The sequence below is a fragment of the Schistocerca cancellata genome, chromosome 6, assembly GCF_023864275.1.
Source record: "Schistocerca cancellata isolate TAMUIC-IGC-003103 chromosome 6, iqSchCanc2.1, whole genome shotgun sequence".
Lineage (NCBI taxonomy): Eukaryota > Metazoa > Arthropoda > Insecta > Orthoptera > Acrididae > Schistocerca > Schistocerca cancellata.
Genome location: NC_064631.1, coordinates 409,336,934 through 409,352,125, shown reverse-complemented (window position 1 = coordinate 409,352,125; position 15,192 = coordinate 409,336,934). Strand labels below are relative to the sequence as shown.

General features: G+C 37.6%; 3 protein-coding genes across 3 annotated transcripts in view; all 3 read left to right on the top strand.

Annotated features, from left to right (window-relative positions):
- Positions 1–1,645, top strand: part of LOC126191110 (damage-control phosphatase ARMT1-like) — a 53,403-nt gene extending 51,758 nt beyond the window's left edge. The window contains exon 6 of the mRNA XM_049931851.1: positions 907–1,645. Coding sequence (XP_049787808.1) covers positions 907–1,487 — 581 coding nt within the window. The 3' untranslated portion in view covers positions 1,488–1,645. The remainder of the gene's footprint in view (positions 1–906) is intronic.
- Positions 1,646–12,905: 11,260 nt separating this feature from the next.
- LOC126190792 (mitochondrial inner membrane protease subunit 2) lies at positions 12,906–13,683 on the top strand. The gene has a single exon (XM_049931338.1). It carries the CDS (start codon positions 13,192–13,194, stop codon positions 13,681–13,683), a length of 492 nt encoding a protein of 163 aa, XP_049787295.1. The 5' UTR covers positions 12,906–13,191.
- Positions 13,684–13,751: 68 nt separating this feature from the next.
- LOC126190791 (KICSTOR complex protein ITFG2-like) overlaps positions 13,752–15,192 on the top strand; it is a 51,202-nt gene continuing 49,761 nt past the window's right edge. The window contains exon 1 of the mRNA XM_049931337.1: positions 13,752–14,105. Within this exon, the coding sequence (XP_049787294.1) occupies positions 13,752–14,105 (354 nt within the window). The remainder of the gene's footprint in view (positions 14,106–15,192) is intronic.

The following is a 15,192-nucleotide window of genomic DNA, read 5'->3' as shown; positions in this document are numbered from 1 at the left end:
ACTCGCACACACACACATATCCATCCACACATATACAGACACAAGCAGACATATTTAAAGACCCGTCCCTTAAAACCCACATCCTTTCGTCTTTCCCTCTCCTTCCCTCTTTCCTGATGAGGCAACAGTTTGTTGCGAAAGCTTGGATTTTGTGTGTATGTTTGTGTTCGTTTGTGTGTCTGTCGACCTGCCAGCACTTTCATTTGGTAAGTCACATCATCTTTGTTTTTAGGTATAATTACATATCTGCCATCTTAACTGCTTTGTAATGACTGATGTCAGTGAGATACAAAAACTACCATAATTACTAGAAGGAATTGAAGAAATGAACGTTAGCTATGAACTTGTTCATCAAATTCAAAATATGTGCTGGGTAGGGGCAAGAACCCGGATTTTTGTGTTTCACGGACAACGCCCCTATTTGTTACGTGAGAGTACACTACACAAGCCTTCTTAAGACATCAGGCTGTTGTTGTTGTTGTTGTCCATTTGAAGCTGCAGAATAAGTTTCTTTTAGATCTAGCATGTACATTATATGGAACTTACCACAAAAGCCATCCTATTTGAATGTATGTTTCCTTTTTTCTTTCCTTTTTAGTATAAACTAATGGCATACCAACCTCTTGAATTCCTTACTTTAAAGCTACTAGAAGCATTAAAATGCAATTATATGAATTTAATTTTTTTTTTTTTGCTTATTAAAAATAAAAACAGAATCCCTATTATTATGTATTGTTTGTCAGTTGTTTCAAAGGCTACAGAATATGTACGAGTTACAGACCTCTATTGATACTACAACGTGACTTGTCTCAGTAGTAAATTTTATTACTGGTGTTATATTGGATGTGATAAGGATTTGTTAGGAGTCTTTTTATGTTTTTCTCATGAACTTTAATTTTGTTTCAGACATTGTACTGGATAATGCAGCTTATGAGCTGTTCACAGATTTCTGCCTTGCAGATTACCTGATCACTGCATCACTCGCTAGCAAAGTACGCTTTTATGTGAAGGCTATGCCATGGTATGTTTCAGATACAGTGGTGAATGACTTTCACTGGGTTATAAAAACCTTGATCCTTCATGATTCAAAAAATGTATCTGATTTAGCGTCAAGATGGAAGAAATATTTGGATAGTGGGAAGTGGGTAATAGAAGTTAAAGATTTCTGGACTTTACCCTATAGTTACAATAAGATGCAAGAAATACGACCAGAACTGTATGCACAACTATCACAAGCTCAGCTAGTTATTTTTAAAGGAGATCTTAACTACCGTAAACTTGTTGGAGATATTAACTGGCCTCCAACAGAGACATTTTGCAATGCACTTCAAGGCTTCAATCCTACAAACATTATAACATTACGCACTATAAAAGCAGATACAATATGTGGTTTGAAACCTGGACAGGCAGAAGACACAGCAGCAAAAAATGGTGATTGGCTGATAACAGGGAAGTATGCAGTTATTCAGTTCTGTGGTAAAGCTTGAACTCTAATCTGTTTTATTCCTTTTAAACTATGGTCTTGTCTGTGATATGGCTCTGAGAATTTTTATATTCTTTAAGAGCTTTAATTTTGTATCTTTTTGGGTACTGGCTGAATTTATTTAGAATGGTGTTCTTGAATAAAGTATATTGATTCATGTGAGAGTGAATACTTTTTTCTGTTAATATAAGAATCCTATTATAGCGGATATACAGTCAGCAAATGCAGGGGCATGTCTAATTAACATCAGATGTTACATAATTATGAATTCCACATTATGACTACTATTAAAAATTACAGGAGCTAAAAAAGAAAGAAATTAAATGTTGTAAGTTAATTTACATAATCCTTTTTATCACCCTGTGCTGTTTCCTTTTATACAGATTTTATTTTTCTTCAGCACTTTATGGTGTCATATCTTGTTCTGTTAATGTGACACCCTTTTAACATAGATGATTTTATAAGGTATGCAAGTTATTCCTTAAATAAGTTCTTGGACTTAAAATATATCTGGAAATTCCACAGTTCCTCTGTATAATGGTTTCAGCTTCTGTTACACTGCTTGGTTTTACTAGGTCATTATATTTAGCACTATTAAAGTAAGATTTCAGTTTGAATGCTAGTAATGCCTCCTAAGCTGTTGGGAGTATCTGTGCACTGCAGATAAACCCTCCCCCCTTTTTCTTCCCAACTACTGGTTGCCTGTCCTCATTTTTTAAGATTTTAACTGAACATTGAATCACTTCTGAAGCATGCAAGACACACTTAAAACATTCATAAATTACAAACGTAATTGAAAACTGTCTCTCTTATTGCATTCCTTTAAACCCCAGGGAAAATTACCCTGTCAGAACTAAAACTTTCTATTATCATTACGTGCACTAGTTACTTCCATCAGTTTTGTAGCAGTTGATTACTGACTGCCTCTTGTGTTATCTACATGTGTGAACAAATTATTATATTGCTGTTACACCATAATGTTTAGTCTTAATTTTTTTAATTAAAGTTATTTTTTATTGGGGAAAAGATTGATTAGGGAAGAGAGTAGTCTAGACAGTTTGAAACCACCATTGTGTGTCTGATTTTCTTAAACTCATGGGGTGTATTTGATATTTTTCTTTAACACTGCATTGAGGGTGGCATGAGGCACATTTGCTATTGAATAATCTGTCAAAGAAAGATTTTAAGCATAATGTGGTGCTCTTTTCCCTAGAAGGTATCTGTGCACCAGTTTCATGCCTATTGGTTTACAAAATAACACAATGTTTTCAAAAAAATTGAAGTACAGTAATTTTTTCAAAGTAAATATTCACTTGAGTCTCCCTTGCACCGCTTCCATCATCTTTGTCTCTGTAAATCCTCACAACAGATTCATCCTTCCCATCCTGGGCTCTTCTGTTACATTCCCCAACCTATCTGACATTCCTCCCCAAGAAAGTAATAGTTCTGAAAGCTAGGATAGTTTAAATGTGTACCAGTATAGCAGCACTAAAAATTTTGCCTTCCAAATGTAAGTATTGACCAGAGTTAGATGTAAGAATGTAAGCTCTATTTAAACATACGTTCTGGTGAGCACTACTAATTTCAGCTTTTTAAGTCGTTATCAAATGCATCCAAATGGTAGACTTCATCAGTAGAATTGAACAGAATACAGGAATTACCAACCCCCAGCCATGCATGCCCTGGTGGGGAAGCCAATTATTTGTATGTGCTTAATATTGGTCTACAGAGGTGAAACCATTTATGTTTCATGAAAGAAATTTTGCAATAGGACCTTACATTCTTACTTGTTTAAGTTCACTGCAGAAAAAGAAATTTTTTTAAAGATATGTGTTTCAGTAAACAAGTGCTATACTACAAACACGTAGGTTTTGGGTTAAGTCAGCCTGAGGTTTTTTTCCTGTCTGTAACTTTTTCTTTTATCTGTGGCAATTACTTGTGAATTGCATTGTCAAACGGCATTGTTAAACTATATTCCCATCTGTAGCTGGCTGGTAAGTCTGTTCAGATGGCAGAGGAAGGCATGGGCATGACACCACCAACAGGACCATGCCAAATAAAGCACTGTGGTGTCCAGAGCAACTTTCAAAATTTACATTATCAGTAGTTTAAACTGTTCTTAGTCTTCATGTACCACAGTTATGGGCATAATATTATCATGTATTTGTCTCAGAAAGATAGAAAGCAAATGGCAGAACAGCACTGAAGTAATATGTGGAGGGTTTCATGGATTATTTCCTTTCACCTTAGTTTCTCTCTCTCTCTCTCTCTCTCTCTCTCTCTCTCTCTCTCTCTCTCTTGTACAAAAGTGTGAAATGCTTAGAGTCCAAAGTTAAGTATCTTTTGCCCACATGAAGATAATGCAGTAGTTTTCACAAGTTGTGTTTTATAGCTGTATGTACATAGTAAACAAAGAAATTTTTTTAGTAGGTTCACGAGTTGGGAAAAAAGTAATTAAGAAAATTGATTTACTTAAGAAAGTTAAGTTGTTTCTCACTAAAAACCAAAAATCTTTTGCATAAATGTACTGTAAATACTTGTATTAATTTAATATGAAAGTCAATGTTACACATTTCATTTTTCTGTGGTATAAAATCAAACAGTGGAAATTCCAGGTTGGAATATCAACAATACACAGAAAAGATAGATTGCTAATTACCATAAAGATGACATATTAAGATGCAGAGAGGCACAATTTAAAGAAACTTACTCATTAGCTTTTGGCTACAGCCTTCATCAGAAAAAGAAAGATAGCTCGCATACATACACCCCCCCCCCCCCCCCCCCCCGGTCTCTCTCTCTCTTACATTCACACAAGCAAGCACAGCTCATGCAGGCATGACTGTGGAGCTGGTTCAAGCTGCTGGAGATGGCGGTCATGTGTGTGTGAGGTATGCTTGCTTGTGTGAATGAATGTGTGTGTGTTTCTCTGCCTTTACAGATGAAGGCTGTGACCGAAAACTAATGTGTAAGTGTCTTTTAATTGTGCCTATCTGCAGTGTAATGTGGCATCTTTGTGGTGAATAGCAATCTATTTTTCCTTAAATTGTTTCTGTAATTTAAGGTTGATTTCCTGAAGAACACATAACTAATGAAATGTAGTGATATTGATTCTAAATGTGCTGTTATGCATGAATTCCATTATTCTACCTTTCTTTATCAGTATAAGGTTGGTACTTTCCTTTCTTTATCAGTATAATGTTGGTGCTTTGAGGTTTATAATTCAAACAGCAACCAACCACAAGTATGGTTTAAAAAGATTCATTTGAATTAAACCATGACTGCTTTTGTTTTTCTTACATATCCATCTTTCAGATGGTTGTTACAGGATTCCTTGCTTTCTTGCTTAAATCCTTTTGACCTCTATCAGAACATGTTGATGGGAGTCAAAAGAACGACTTCTGTAGTAGATATTACCAAATAGCGAATAAAAAAATTCCTGTCTTTCTTAGTGCAGCAAACTAATAACAAACACAGAACAAGGCCCCAGCAATAAAACAACAAAATCTGTGACAACATCTGAAAATGGATTTGTATGAAATCCGAAACAGATTGTGGTTTGATTCAGATAAATCTTTTTAAACCGTACATGTGGTTGGTTGCCATTTCAGTTATAAACCTCATAATATTGCAGTCACATTTCTCAAAATGTCCATTTTCAATAAAATAAAGTTGGTACTACTGTAATGCTCTAGAAATTGTTGGTTTTAGAGTTTTCAATATTTATTTATAGCCAGGACATTTGTACTTGTATTCATATTTTCCACTTTCATGTTTACCTTTCTTACATAGATTTCATTTTCCAAATAAGCCCTATTGAATTGGTCAGCTCTGCTTTATAACAGTGGATGGCACTCTAATATGAGTTACATTTCAGCATAATATACTGCGACATTTTCTTCTTCATATTCCTCCTGTCACACACTGTTATGAAAACCTGATAGCATGAATGGTTATTTCGTTACTCAGTATTTCATTTAAGATAAATCAGAGTTCATTGAACATTAATTAGCAATTAAAATATTGTAATCTAGTTCTATGTTTCACATATTTTATAAAAATATGCCTATATTGACACAAATATGTCAAAATTATATCACTGTGTGTCAAGTATGTGAATAAAATACTTGAAACTCAACAGGAGGGAGGATCTAAATATTCAGTTTTAGTAAATTCTATCTACTCCATTGTAACATCACAAATTATTTGTGTTAATTTCTTGCTTAAGTTCTTTTGACCTCTGTCAGAACATGTTGAAAGGGGTCAAAAGAACTAAATCTCTAGTAAATATTACCAAATAGTGAATAAAAAACTTCCTGCTTGGAGGCAAACGGGTTTCCATAACTAAAATATCTTGTTTTATTATTCTTAACTTTCTATCAAAGTTCCAATATTGAACATTTATTATACTGGAATCTAAGAAACTGTGATTATTAATAATCAGATATGCTGTTTTTCTTATCACAGAATATGTAAAAAGTCATAGTTCTGTAACGAATTTTCGCTGTCAATGTGAGTGACTGTATTATGCCTCATTCTTCAGCAACATTAAAGTAATTATCAGCAAATATTATTGCTTTAATCATTACACAAACATGAATTAAATTTTTTCATGTTTGAATCATGGAAGAAAACCTTATATACACTCCTGGAAATGGAAAAAAGAACACATTGACACCGGTGTGTCAGACCCACCATACTTGCTCCGGACACTGCGAGAGGGCTGTACAAGCAATGATCACACGCACGGCACAGCGGACACACCAGGAACCGCGGAGTTGGCCGTCAAATGGCGCTAGCTGCGCAGCATTTGTGCACCGCCGCCGTCAGTGTCAGCCAGTTTGCCGTGGCATACGGAGCTCCATCGCAGTCTTTAACACTGGTAGCATGCCGCGACAGCGTGGATGTGAACCGTATGTGCAGTTGACGGACTTTGAGCGAGGGCGTATAGTGGGCATGCGGGAGGTCGGGTGGACGTACCGCCGAATTGCTCAACACGTGGGGCGTGAGGTCTCCACAGTACATCGATGTTGTCGCCAGTGGTCGGCGGAAGGTGCACGTGCCCGTCGACCTGGGACCGGACCGCAGCGACGCACGGATGCACGCCAAGACCATAGGATCCTACGCAGTGCCGTAGGGGACCGCACCGCCACTTCCCAGCAAATTAGGGACACTGTTGCTCCTGGGGTATCGGCGAGGATCATTTGCAACCGTCTCCATGAAGCTGGGCTACGGTCCCGCACACCGTTAGGCCGTCTTCCGCTCACGCCCCAACATCGTGCAGCCCGCCTCCAGTGGTGTCGCGACAGGTGTGAATGGAGGGACGAATGGAGACGTGTCGTCTTCAGCGATGAGAGTCGCTTCTGCCTTGGTGCCAATGATGGTCGTATGCGTGTTTGGCGCCGTGCAGGTGAGCGCCACAATCAGGACTGCATACGACCGAGGCACACAGGGCCAACACCCGGCATCATGGAGTGGGGAGCGATCTCCTACACTGGCCGTACACCACTGGTGATCGTCGAGGGGACACTGAATAGTGCACGGTACATCCAAACCGTCATCGAACCCATCGTTCTACCATTCCTAGACCGGCAAGGGAACTTGCTGTTCCAACAGGACAATGCACGTCCGCATGTATCCCGTGCCACCCAACGTGCTCTAGAAGGTGTAAGTCAACTACCCTGGCCAGCAAGATCTCCGGATCTGTTCCCCATTGAGCATGTTTGGGACTGGATGAAGCGTCGTCTCACGCGGTCTGCACGTCCAGCACGAACGCTGGTCCAACTGAGGCGCCAGGTGGAAATGGCATGGCAAGCCGTTCCACAGGACTACATCCAGCATCTCTACGATCGTCTCCATGGGAGAATAGCAGCCTGCATTGCTGCGAAAGGTGGATATACACTGTACTAGTGCCGACATTGTGCATGCTCTGTTGCCTGTGTCTATGTGCCTGTGGTTCTGTCAGTGTGATCATGTGATGTATCTGACCCCAGGAATGTGTCAATAAAGTTTCCCCTTCCTGGGACAATGAATTCACGGTGTTCTTATTTCAATTTCCAGGAGTGTATTTGCTGTTTAACAGGAGTTGCACAAGAAATATGTAGATTAATATGTCAGATCAATAAAAATATAAGTAACAGTACTGATCAGCTGATTGATTTTCAGTAACTGCTGCACCAACGCGTGCATCTGGTTAGTTGTAACTCAGGAATGCCTTAAGCAATCTAGCCTTGGAACAGTTGCAGATGATACAAACAGAAAGAAGTGTAAGAGATTCAAGTCATGAACTCAGCAATAAAACGAAGAATGTATTTGAGGGAATCTACTCCTGATTCATTACTGTTATGCTGAGTCTCACAATAAATCCACAGTCTAATATATACAGTCACCGACACTCTCGCTGATTTTTGTTATACACAGCGCCCCAAGCGGTGGAGAAGCTACACTGCTGAATACGGTATTCAGTAAATGTAAACAGTATCGTTTATATTCATTTTTAAGATTGTTTTTATGAAAGGCAGCGTATGTAGTGCAATAAATTGCAGTAATAATAGGAAGAAGACACGACATTTGTCATTCTTCAGGTTTCTTAAGGACCCTGAGAGGTATGAAACATCACATTAGAGCGCTCTTTATTTACGATTTTTTTCTAAACTGTATTGAATTACTGAATTTGTTTTTGTTATTTAGGAACAGGAAATGGTTAATAAATAGTAGAAGACAGGACCTGCTGCAAAAAGATGTCCTTTATTTGCACAATAACGTGAAGTTTTGTGCGTTACATTTCGAGTCAAATCAATTCATGAGCGTGGAAAAGAAGACATTAGTATGGAATGCAGTTCGTTATTTGATGTGCCGAATAAGCCACAACTAGGGACGATGAAGAGAAAATTGCTATACAAACGTGAAAGCGTTACTGCAAAAACAATAAAACTGGCTCCTGACACAGAAGAAACAGCTACCACAAGTGTTACTACACGAGAGACACATATAAAATCACTAACAATGGAATCTGCAACACAGACATCTTTTGAAGATGAAATGCTTAGATTCCCTGAAGTTATTCGCATATTGGAAAATCGTGTGAAATGTAAAAACGTGCAAATCATTAGACTTCGTACAAAATTACTATGTGACAAGGAAAGTGCCCATCGTAAGAATAAACTGCAACCACAACATAACAGGACACAAGTATGAAAGGACAAGCTCATTTTAAAAAGTATTGGTTCCAAGTACTTGAAAAAAGATGCTCTCGATTTATTGATAAGCCAGATCAGTGTACCATTGAATGTAAAACGTGGTGCGAGATGGAAAGATGAAACTAAATTATTTGCACTTAATTTGTTGTATTGTATTATAGTACTCAGGCATACAGTTTTTATCACACTGTTTTAGCCTTCCATCAGTACGCACCTTACAAAGGTATGTGGAAGATATACAATTAAATTGTGGGATAAATAATAACATATTTCATCTTTTAAAGCAGAAAGTGCAGCAGTTACCAGAAACTGATATAATTGTTAATTTGTCTATGGATGAGATGTCACTAATGGAAAATTTGATATATGACAACTCTAGGGATCGTGTTATTTGATTTGAAGACATGGGTTTCATATGTACATGTGTGGTTGCCAATATTGCATTAGTTATAATGATTAAAGGCATCTTCTCAAATTTTAAACAGCCATTAGTATATTACTGCTCCCAAGGACCAGTAGGAGCCACCCATCTGATGCGCATATTTGTTGAAATTGTCAAAAAACTCACAGAGATTGGTTTGGTTGTAAAAACATGTGTGACTGACCAAGGCTCAAATTTTGTGGACTGGAGGCACAGACTGGGTATCACACCAGTTAATCCATGCTTAGTACACGAAGGGAGTAAGATCTACATTTTTTTATGACACCCTACACTTGATAAAAAGCATTCGTAGTAATTTATTCAGGTATAACATTATCCACACAACAGATGAAGGTGGGATTGGCACTGCTTCATGGAAGGACATTTGTCAGTTGTACTCAAGTGATTGTGAAAGGAAGTAAAAGTTGGCCCCCAAGCTCACTAAAAGAAGCTGTCCAACTGCCATCATTTTCAAAAATGAAGGTAAGCACTGCAGTTCGTGTGCTGAGTCATACAGTAGCAGCTGGCATTGAGACACTTGTTACTTGTAGCACCATATCATCATCTGCTACTGCTACTGCAGATTTTTGCCAAAAAGTAAACGATATTTTTGACATATTTAATGCATATAGTGTTAAAGGGCCTGTATCCTTAAGGAACTGCATTACAAGTGTCTCAAGACATTTGGAAATATTAAAGACACTGAAGCCACGAATACAGTCATGGAAATTTGTAGATGTTGATGGGAAAGATTTTTCATCTAGGATTAAGTATGTTAAAGGACTTCTGGGTAACATAAGTGCTTTGAACATGTTTGTTGATGATGTTGTGGATGGAACCAAGTTCTATTTATTAACACACAAAATTAATCAAGATCCACTGGAAAACTTTTTCTCATTGATAAGGCATAAAGGTGATTTTTGTAGCAACCCATCACCACGGCAGTTTTGTGCTGCATTCAGTAATTGTGCTTTAAGCAAATTAATGAACACAAATGGTGTAGCTACCTCCAATTGTAAGGGGATCAACTGGGGTCAGACAATAGTGGATATGAAAGCAGTGCCCAAATTACTTGTTTCACCACTGGTGGACATCAGTGACACTTCAGTGATCAGACTACCAAATGTGGAAGTCCAAACAGACCTCGGAGAGGCAAACAGCATGAAATACGTGTTTGGTTATGTATTAAAGAAACTGCTTACAATTCATGACATAAATGTAGGACAGTACTTGCAGATGGCAGCCAAGACTTTGACGCAAATGACAAAGTTTATTGTCATTTTAAGAGCTATGAAGGCAACTTTGGAAGCCTATTTATTTGTACAGATGTCAAAGAAGTTTTAACTCATTGTGAGACTAAGATGACTCCTACTTTTGATGAATATGCTCACATAAGTAATTGTGGTGCTTTCTTTGTGAACATGTTGATGGACATCCCCAATTTTCCTCCTGGGTGCTGTGCTGAAACCATGCTGTTAATAAGACTGTTTGTGAAAGTGAAGCTCTTATACATTATTAAATTCAGTAATCAAGAGTTAGTCTGTAGGAGCAAGAGAATAAATAAAAAAGGGATGAAGCTGGCTCATTTGGCTTGCTAAAGTGTTAGGACTGACTCATCCATTTAATTTTATTTTCGTTAAATGTAGCAATGGGATATAATAAAGTTTTAAAACAGTCATGCTTTTTATTCAGATAAGCTGATACCACAAAGAATAAGATGGAAATTTTATTTTTGGAAGCAGGCTTCCTGCAAAGCAGAACGTAATGAAAAGTGCTGTGTCGCTTCATTTTTACACAAAGAAGATCATCTATATATTTCATATGTGGGATATATTCTCTTAGTTTCAGTGGAATAAGTGCGATTGTATGCTACTTCTTAATTATTTCTTCAAGAATATGTTGCAGCTTATGTCACTTCATTCAATAGTTCGTGCTCTGTTTACTTATATTTCACGATCAATTATGTGTCTCGCTGTTCTCCTAACACGTGTGACACAAAAATATACTAACTATTTTGTAAATTACGTACAAAACGAATTAAAAACAAACATTATTTTCACGTCGCATCTGCCGTCAGAGGAAGGCGAGCTTTCTCGCCACTAGGGGCGCTAGTGTCACTTGAACTGTCAAATGGTAACAACTTTAACAGTAGTAACTAGTAAGTGTCGCGATCTCAGCACATCAATGAAGACTTTGTTGTTGTCCCTGTAGTTAGTGGAATACCACAGTAGATAATGAAATTTTGTATAATAGTCATGTGGCAAAATACCCTCCTCTTAGTGTGCTATCATTTGCCAAAATCTCATGTCGACATATCCAACAGTTTATGAAATGAGGAATGTTGTGGATATTTCATTCTGGCTTAATAGCTGGCACATGCGATCACAAATGAGTGTGCTACATCATATCAATTTTTTCGAAGTTGGTGACACAAAGAAACCTCCACCCAAGTCTAAAAAAAATTAATTATGTTAGCTAAAGCTAATAAGCATCAACATATTTTGTAATATGCACCAAGCGCAAAATCATAGAGACCCTATTTTTCAGTGCAAACGTTTTCGAATTGCATGCAATGTCTTCCTCAATTGCAAATATCTCAAATATGAAATAATGGGCACGTCTCCATGAAACTGACACATAAAGCTGTAAGTAATGCAAAAACCCAGTTTTTTACCAATTATTTTCTGTAAACTCGTTTGAGAAAGATTGAAGGGTTGATTTTGTCATCGCCGCGTGTAGCCGATCGGACGAAAACGGGCAAATAATCTTGGCCTCACCTACCGAACAAATGGATAATCTCTCCCAGCGCTTTGGACGAAAATTGGTCGCTGCACATCGCCCACCGTATCCTGAGCAGACTCTACATACAGTATGTGACCCGAGCTGCCTCTCCACATTGTCAGTATTGGCTCTTGAGCAAAATAGTTCGACTACTAGAGCCCTAAGGTGTCGCTTCTATGGAGACTGCTGACGTAGGATTAGACAAATACAACGTCTGCCACAGTAGTTTACAAGCGTTATTTTTACATGATATCCACGCATGACACAAGAAGAAGCCATATTAAAGGCTTACGAACTGCTACACTGACTACAGAAAACAATTGTTGAGTAAGCAGCAGGTGGGTAGCAAAAATGAGATTTTGCACTGTTAAATTATTTATTTTTTAGCTCATTTTATAATACCGCACAGGTTGTACAGGTGTTATTGGACATACAGAAAGGGCGTAACACAGATTACTAGCAAATAAATAAATATATGCAGACTATTACAATAATTTAGCTGATTACATTTAAAGGAAAACTTTTAAGTATTTGGAAATTAATGAACAGAATAAAAACAATGGTTTGCCTTAAATATCTGACATATGTAGGCCATTATAGTCGCGATCGGAGTTGTTGACGCGTGAAAAACAACGTGAGAATCTCAAAGGTGAGAACCTGGAAAAAAGTGTCGTTGGGCGTAGTCAGCTGCCAACAAACCCCTCCAGTAGATATTGAAATATAGCAATACACCGTTGGAGGAAGCACAAAAACTTATAGGTTATCAAGCTATTGTGACGTAATACTAAACAGACAAAATGATGGAGGGGACAACTGCAATTAACCAGTAGCAAGAAATTCTTCAAAAATGTTATTGGTGTTGTTGGTTGTGCGTCTAGGACAAAATTGTTTGATACAGTGAAAAATAAACACTAGTTCTGATCATTGTTTCAATAGTGTGGTTCATCTTTCGAATTCGCAAATTTTTTTGCAGCAGAGAAGTTTTGTGTGGTTCTCCTAGTTCGTGGGAATTTAAGTGGGGCAATGTTACCAGTGCATGGTGGATAATGTGGGGATTCAAAATGGCCATGTAAACATTAGATGACTAGCTGTGATAAATGTGATGGTCACAAGTGTTAACTTAAGTGACGTCATTAAACAAATTTATGGAAAAATGGGTTTTAGCTGAAGGCTCTAATTTTTTGCGGTCCGTTTTTGGAAAGATTTTGAATTTTTATTTTCTCTGTGATTTATGCCATCCTACAAGTAGTACCATATTATTTCATTTTAGGTTATTTTTTATTTTGCTGCCGTTTTAAACATCTCATATGAAACTACGTTTGATCTTGCGATCTGTTTTATTCGGAATTCCTGTTGGAATTACACTTTTCGACTCGGTGGGTTATGTTGCAAGAGTCGAAGGAATTTCGATGCAGCCTTCATTAAACCCTAATTGTGATGAAGTGGACTATGTTTTCCTCAATAGGTGGGCAGTTAGAACCTATAATATTGCCAGAGGCGAAATTATTTCACTAATTTCGCCCAAGGATCCAGATCAGAAGATAATCAAAAGGGTTGTTGGTATTGAAGGTGACGTGATTAAGACGTTAGGGTATAAGAAACCTTACGTTACGATCCCCGAAGGACATTGTTGGGTAGAGGGTGATCATACAGGTCATTCTTTGGATTCAAATTCCTTTGGTCCCATATCAGTAGGATTAGTAACAGCGAAGGCATCTCACATAGTCTGGCCACCACATCGTTGGCAGAATCTGAAGCATGACATTCCTGAGGGACGAAAGCCACTAGGACTGAAGTAATACGCTTTCAAACAATAATTTTGTGCGGCCACTAGCGTCAGTAGAGAGAAGTCAACCCTAGTAGTAACATGAGAGCTGTTTGCTTTGTTAATCGCTTAGAATTTGAGTTATCTGGTAACGTTTTTCCAAATGCTATGACACTGGGAGATGTTGATAATGATGGCCATCATGAACTAATTCTTGGAAGCACTGACGGTAATTTATCAATTTTTAAAGCAGAAAAGAAATGGCAGACAATTAACGGTTTGGGTATGATAACAGCAGTTTGTGTTGGTGACCTTTTCAACTGCGGAAAAAATGCTTTGGTATTAGTGTGTGGTGATGGATGGTGTCAAATATTTTTTGCTGGTCTTACAAAGAGTGATGGAACCATTCGCAAACTGGCGTTAGTACACGTTCAAAGAATACCAGCAAATACTAAGGTTTGTATTTATTTGATTGCTAGATGTGTGGTGCAGACTAACACAGTTTAGAAAAAGAACTGCTGAGTGAGCCACTGCAGTCATTTAGATGATTCAGCATAGTAGTAGTAATTAAGAAATTTGACTTTTAACATGTAAAACGTTTTGGCAAAGAAAATAAATGTAAGTGACAGTTCTGAAATATTTTATTCATAAGTAGCATCCATAATAAAATACAGTAAATAAATGAGGGAATAAGATTTTTTAAACTGACTGAAATGTGTCGGAATCATATTCTTGACAGCTCTTGTTACAGAATTCAAGGCTAAAGTGTGTTTACAGTGTACCTGGCTCATATGGTAAGATTGTTTGCATTTTGGGCACATTGCCGGGGGGGGGGGGGCAATAATAATAAATAATACCGTAGATAGTCACAAGTCTGCACTTCTGAGATAATTCTGGTATTGCAGTGTTGCATAACAAAATTATGTTAGCCCATCTTGGTGAGATATTTCTCTGACCTGAAATATTAAAATAATAACTGAGGGAAGTAGGAAACACTCAGCTGCTCTCCATAAGCAGTAAGGATATTTTCAAATCAAAGTGATCTGCATTAAAGTGAATTTGCTCTTGCAAGAAATGGTTATGCAACTCACTTGGTGTAAACTGCCAATAAATAACTTGGATAGGCTGGGGTTGTTGAGTTTCACATTACTACTGGAACCTCAAATTAAAGTAGTGTAGGAGAGCTATGACACCAAGAAAATAAAAGCTGTAGATGTTTCTTTGTCAAAATATGTACTTTGCTTACCATTGTGAACTGTGTAGGAGTAGTCTTGTATGATGCAGCTTCTGCGTGCCTCATTGGATGCTCTTAGTGTTCCTTTTATTGCATATTTTTACTCTTTGTTGTCTTCTGGGGCAGTGCACTTAAGGTAAATAAAGCATCTGTTTAGCTTTATGAATATTACATGAAGCTGATAATGAAACATCTCACAGAAGAGTTAAAGGAGCTCAGAATTATTACTCACTTCCCAGTGCATTTACTGCTCAGTGAATTTTCTTGTTGCCAGTACAGATCAGTTTCAACTGAACTTTTATCTACACA

Bases quoted from the DNA above. Each gene is read 5' to 3' on its own strand.
- LOC126190792 (XM_049931338.1), top strand. From the start codon at position 13,192: ATGAAACTACGTTTGATCTTGCGATCTGTTTTATTCGGAATTCCTGTT.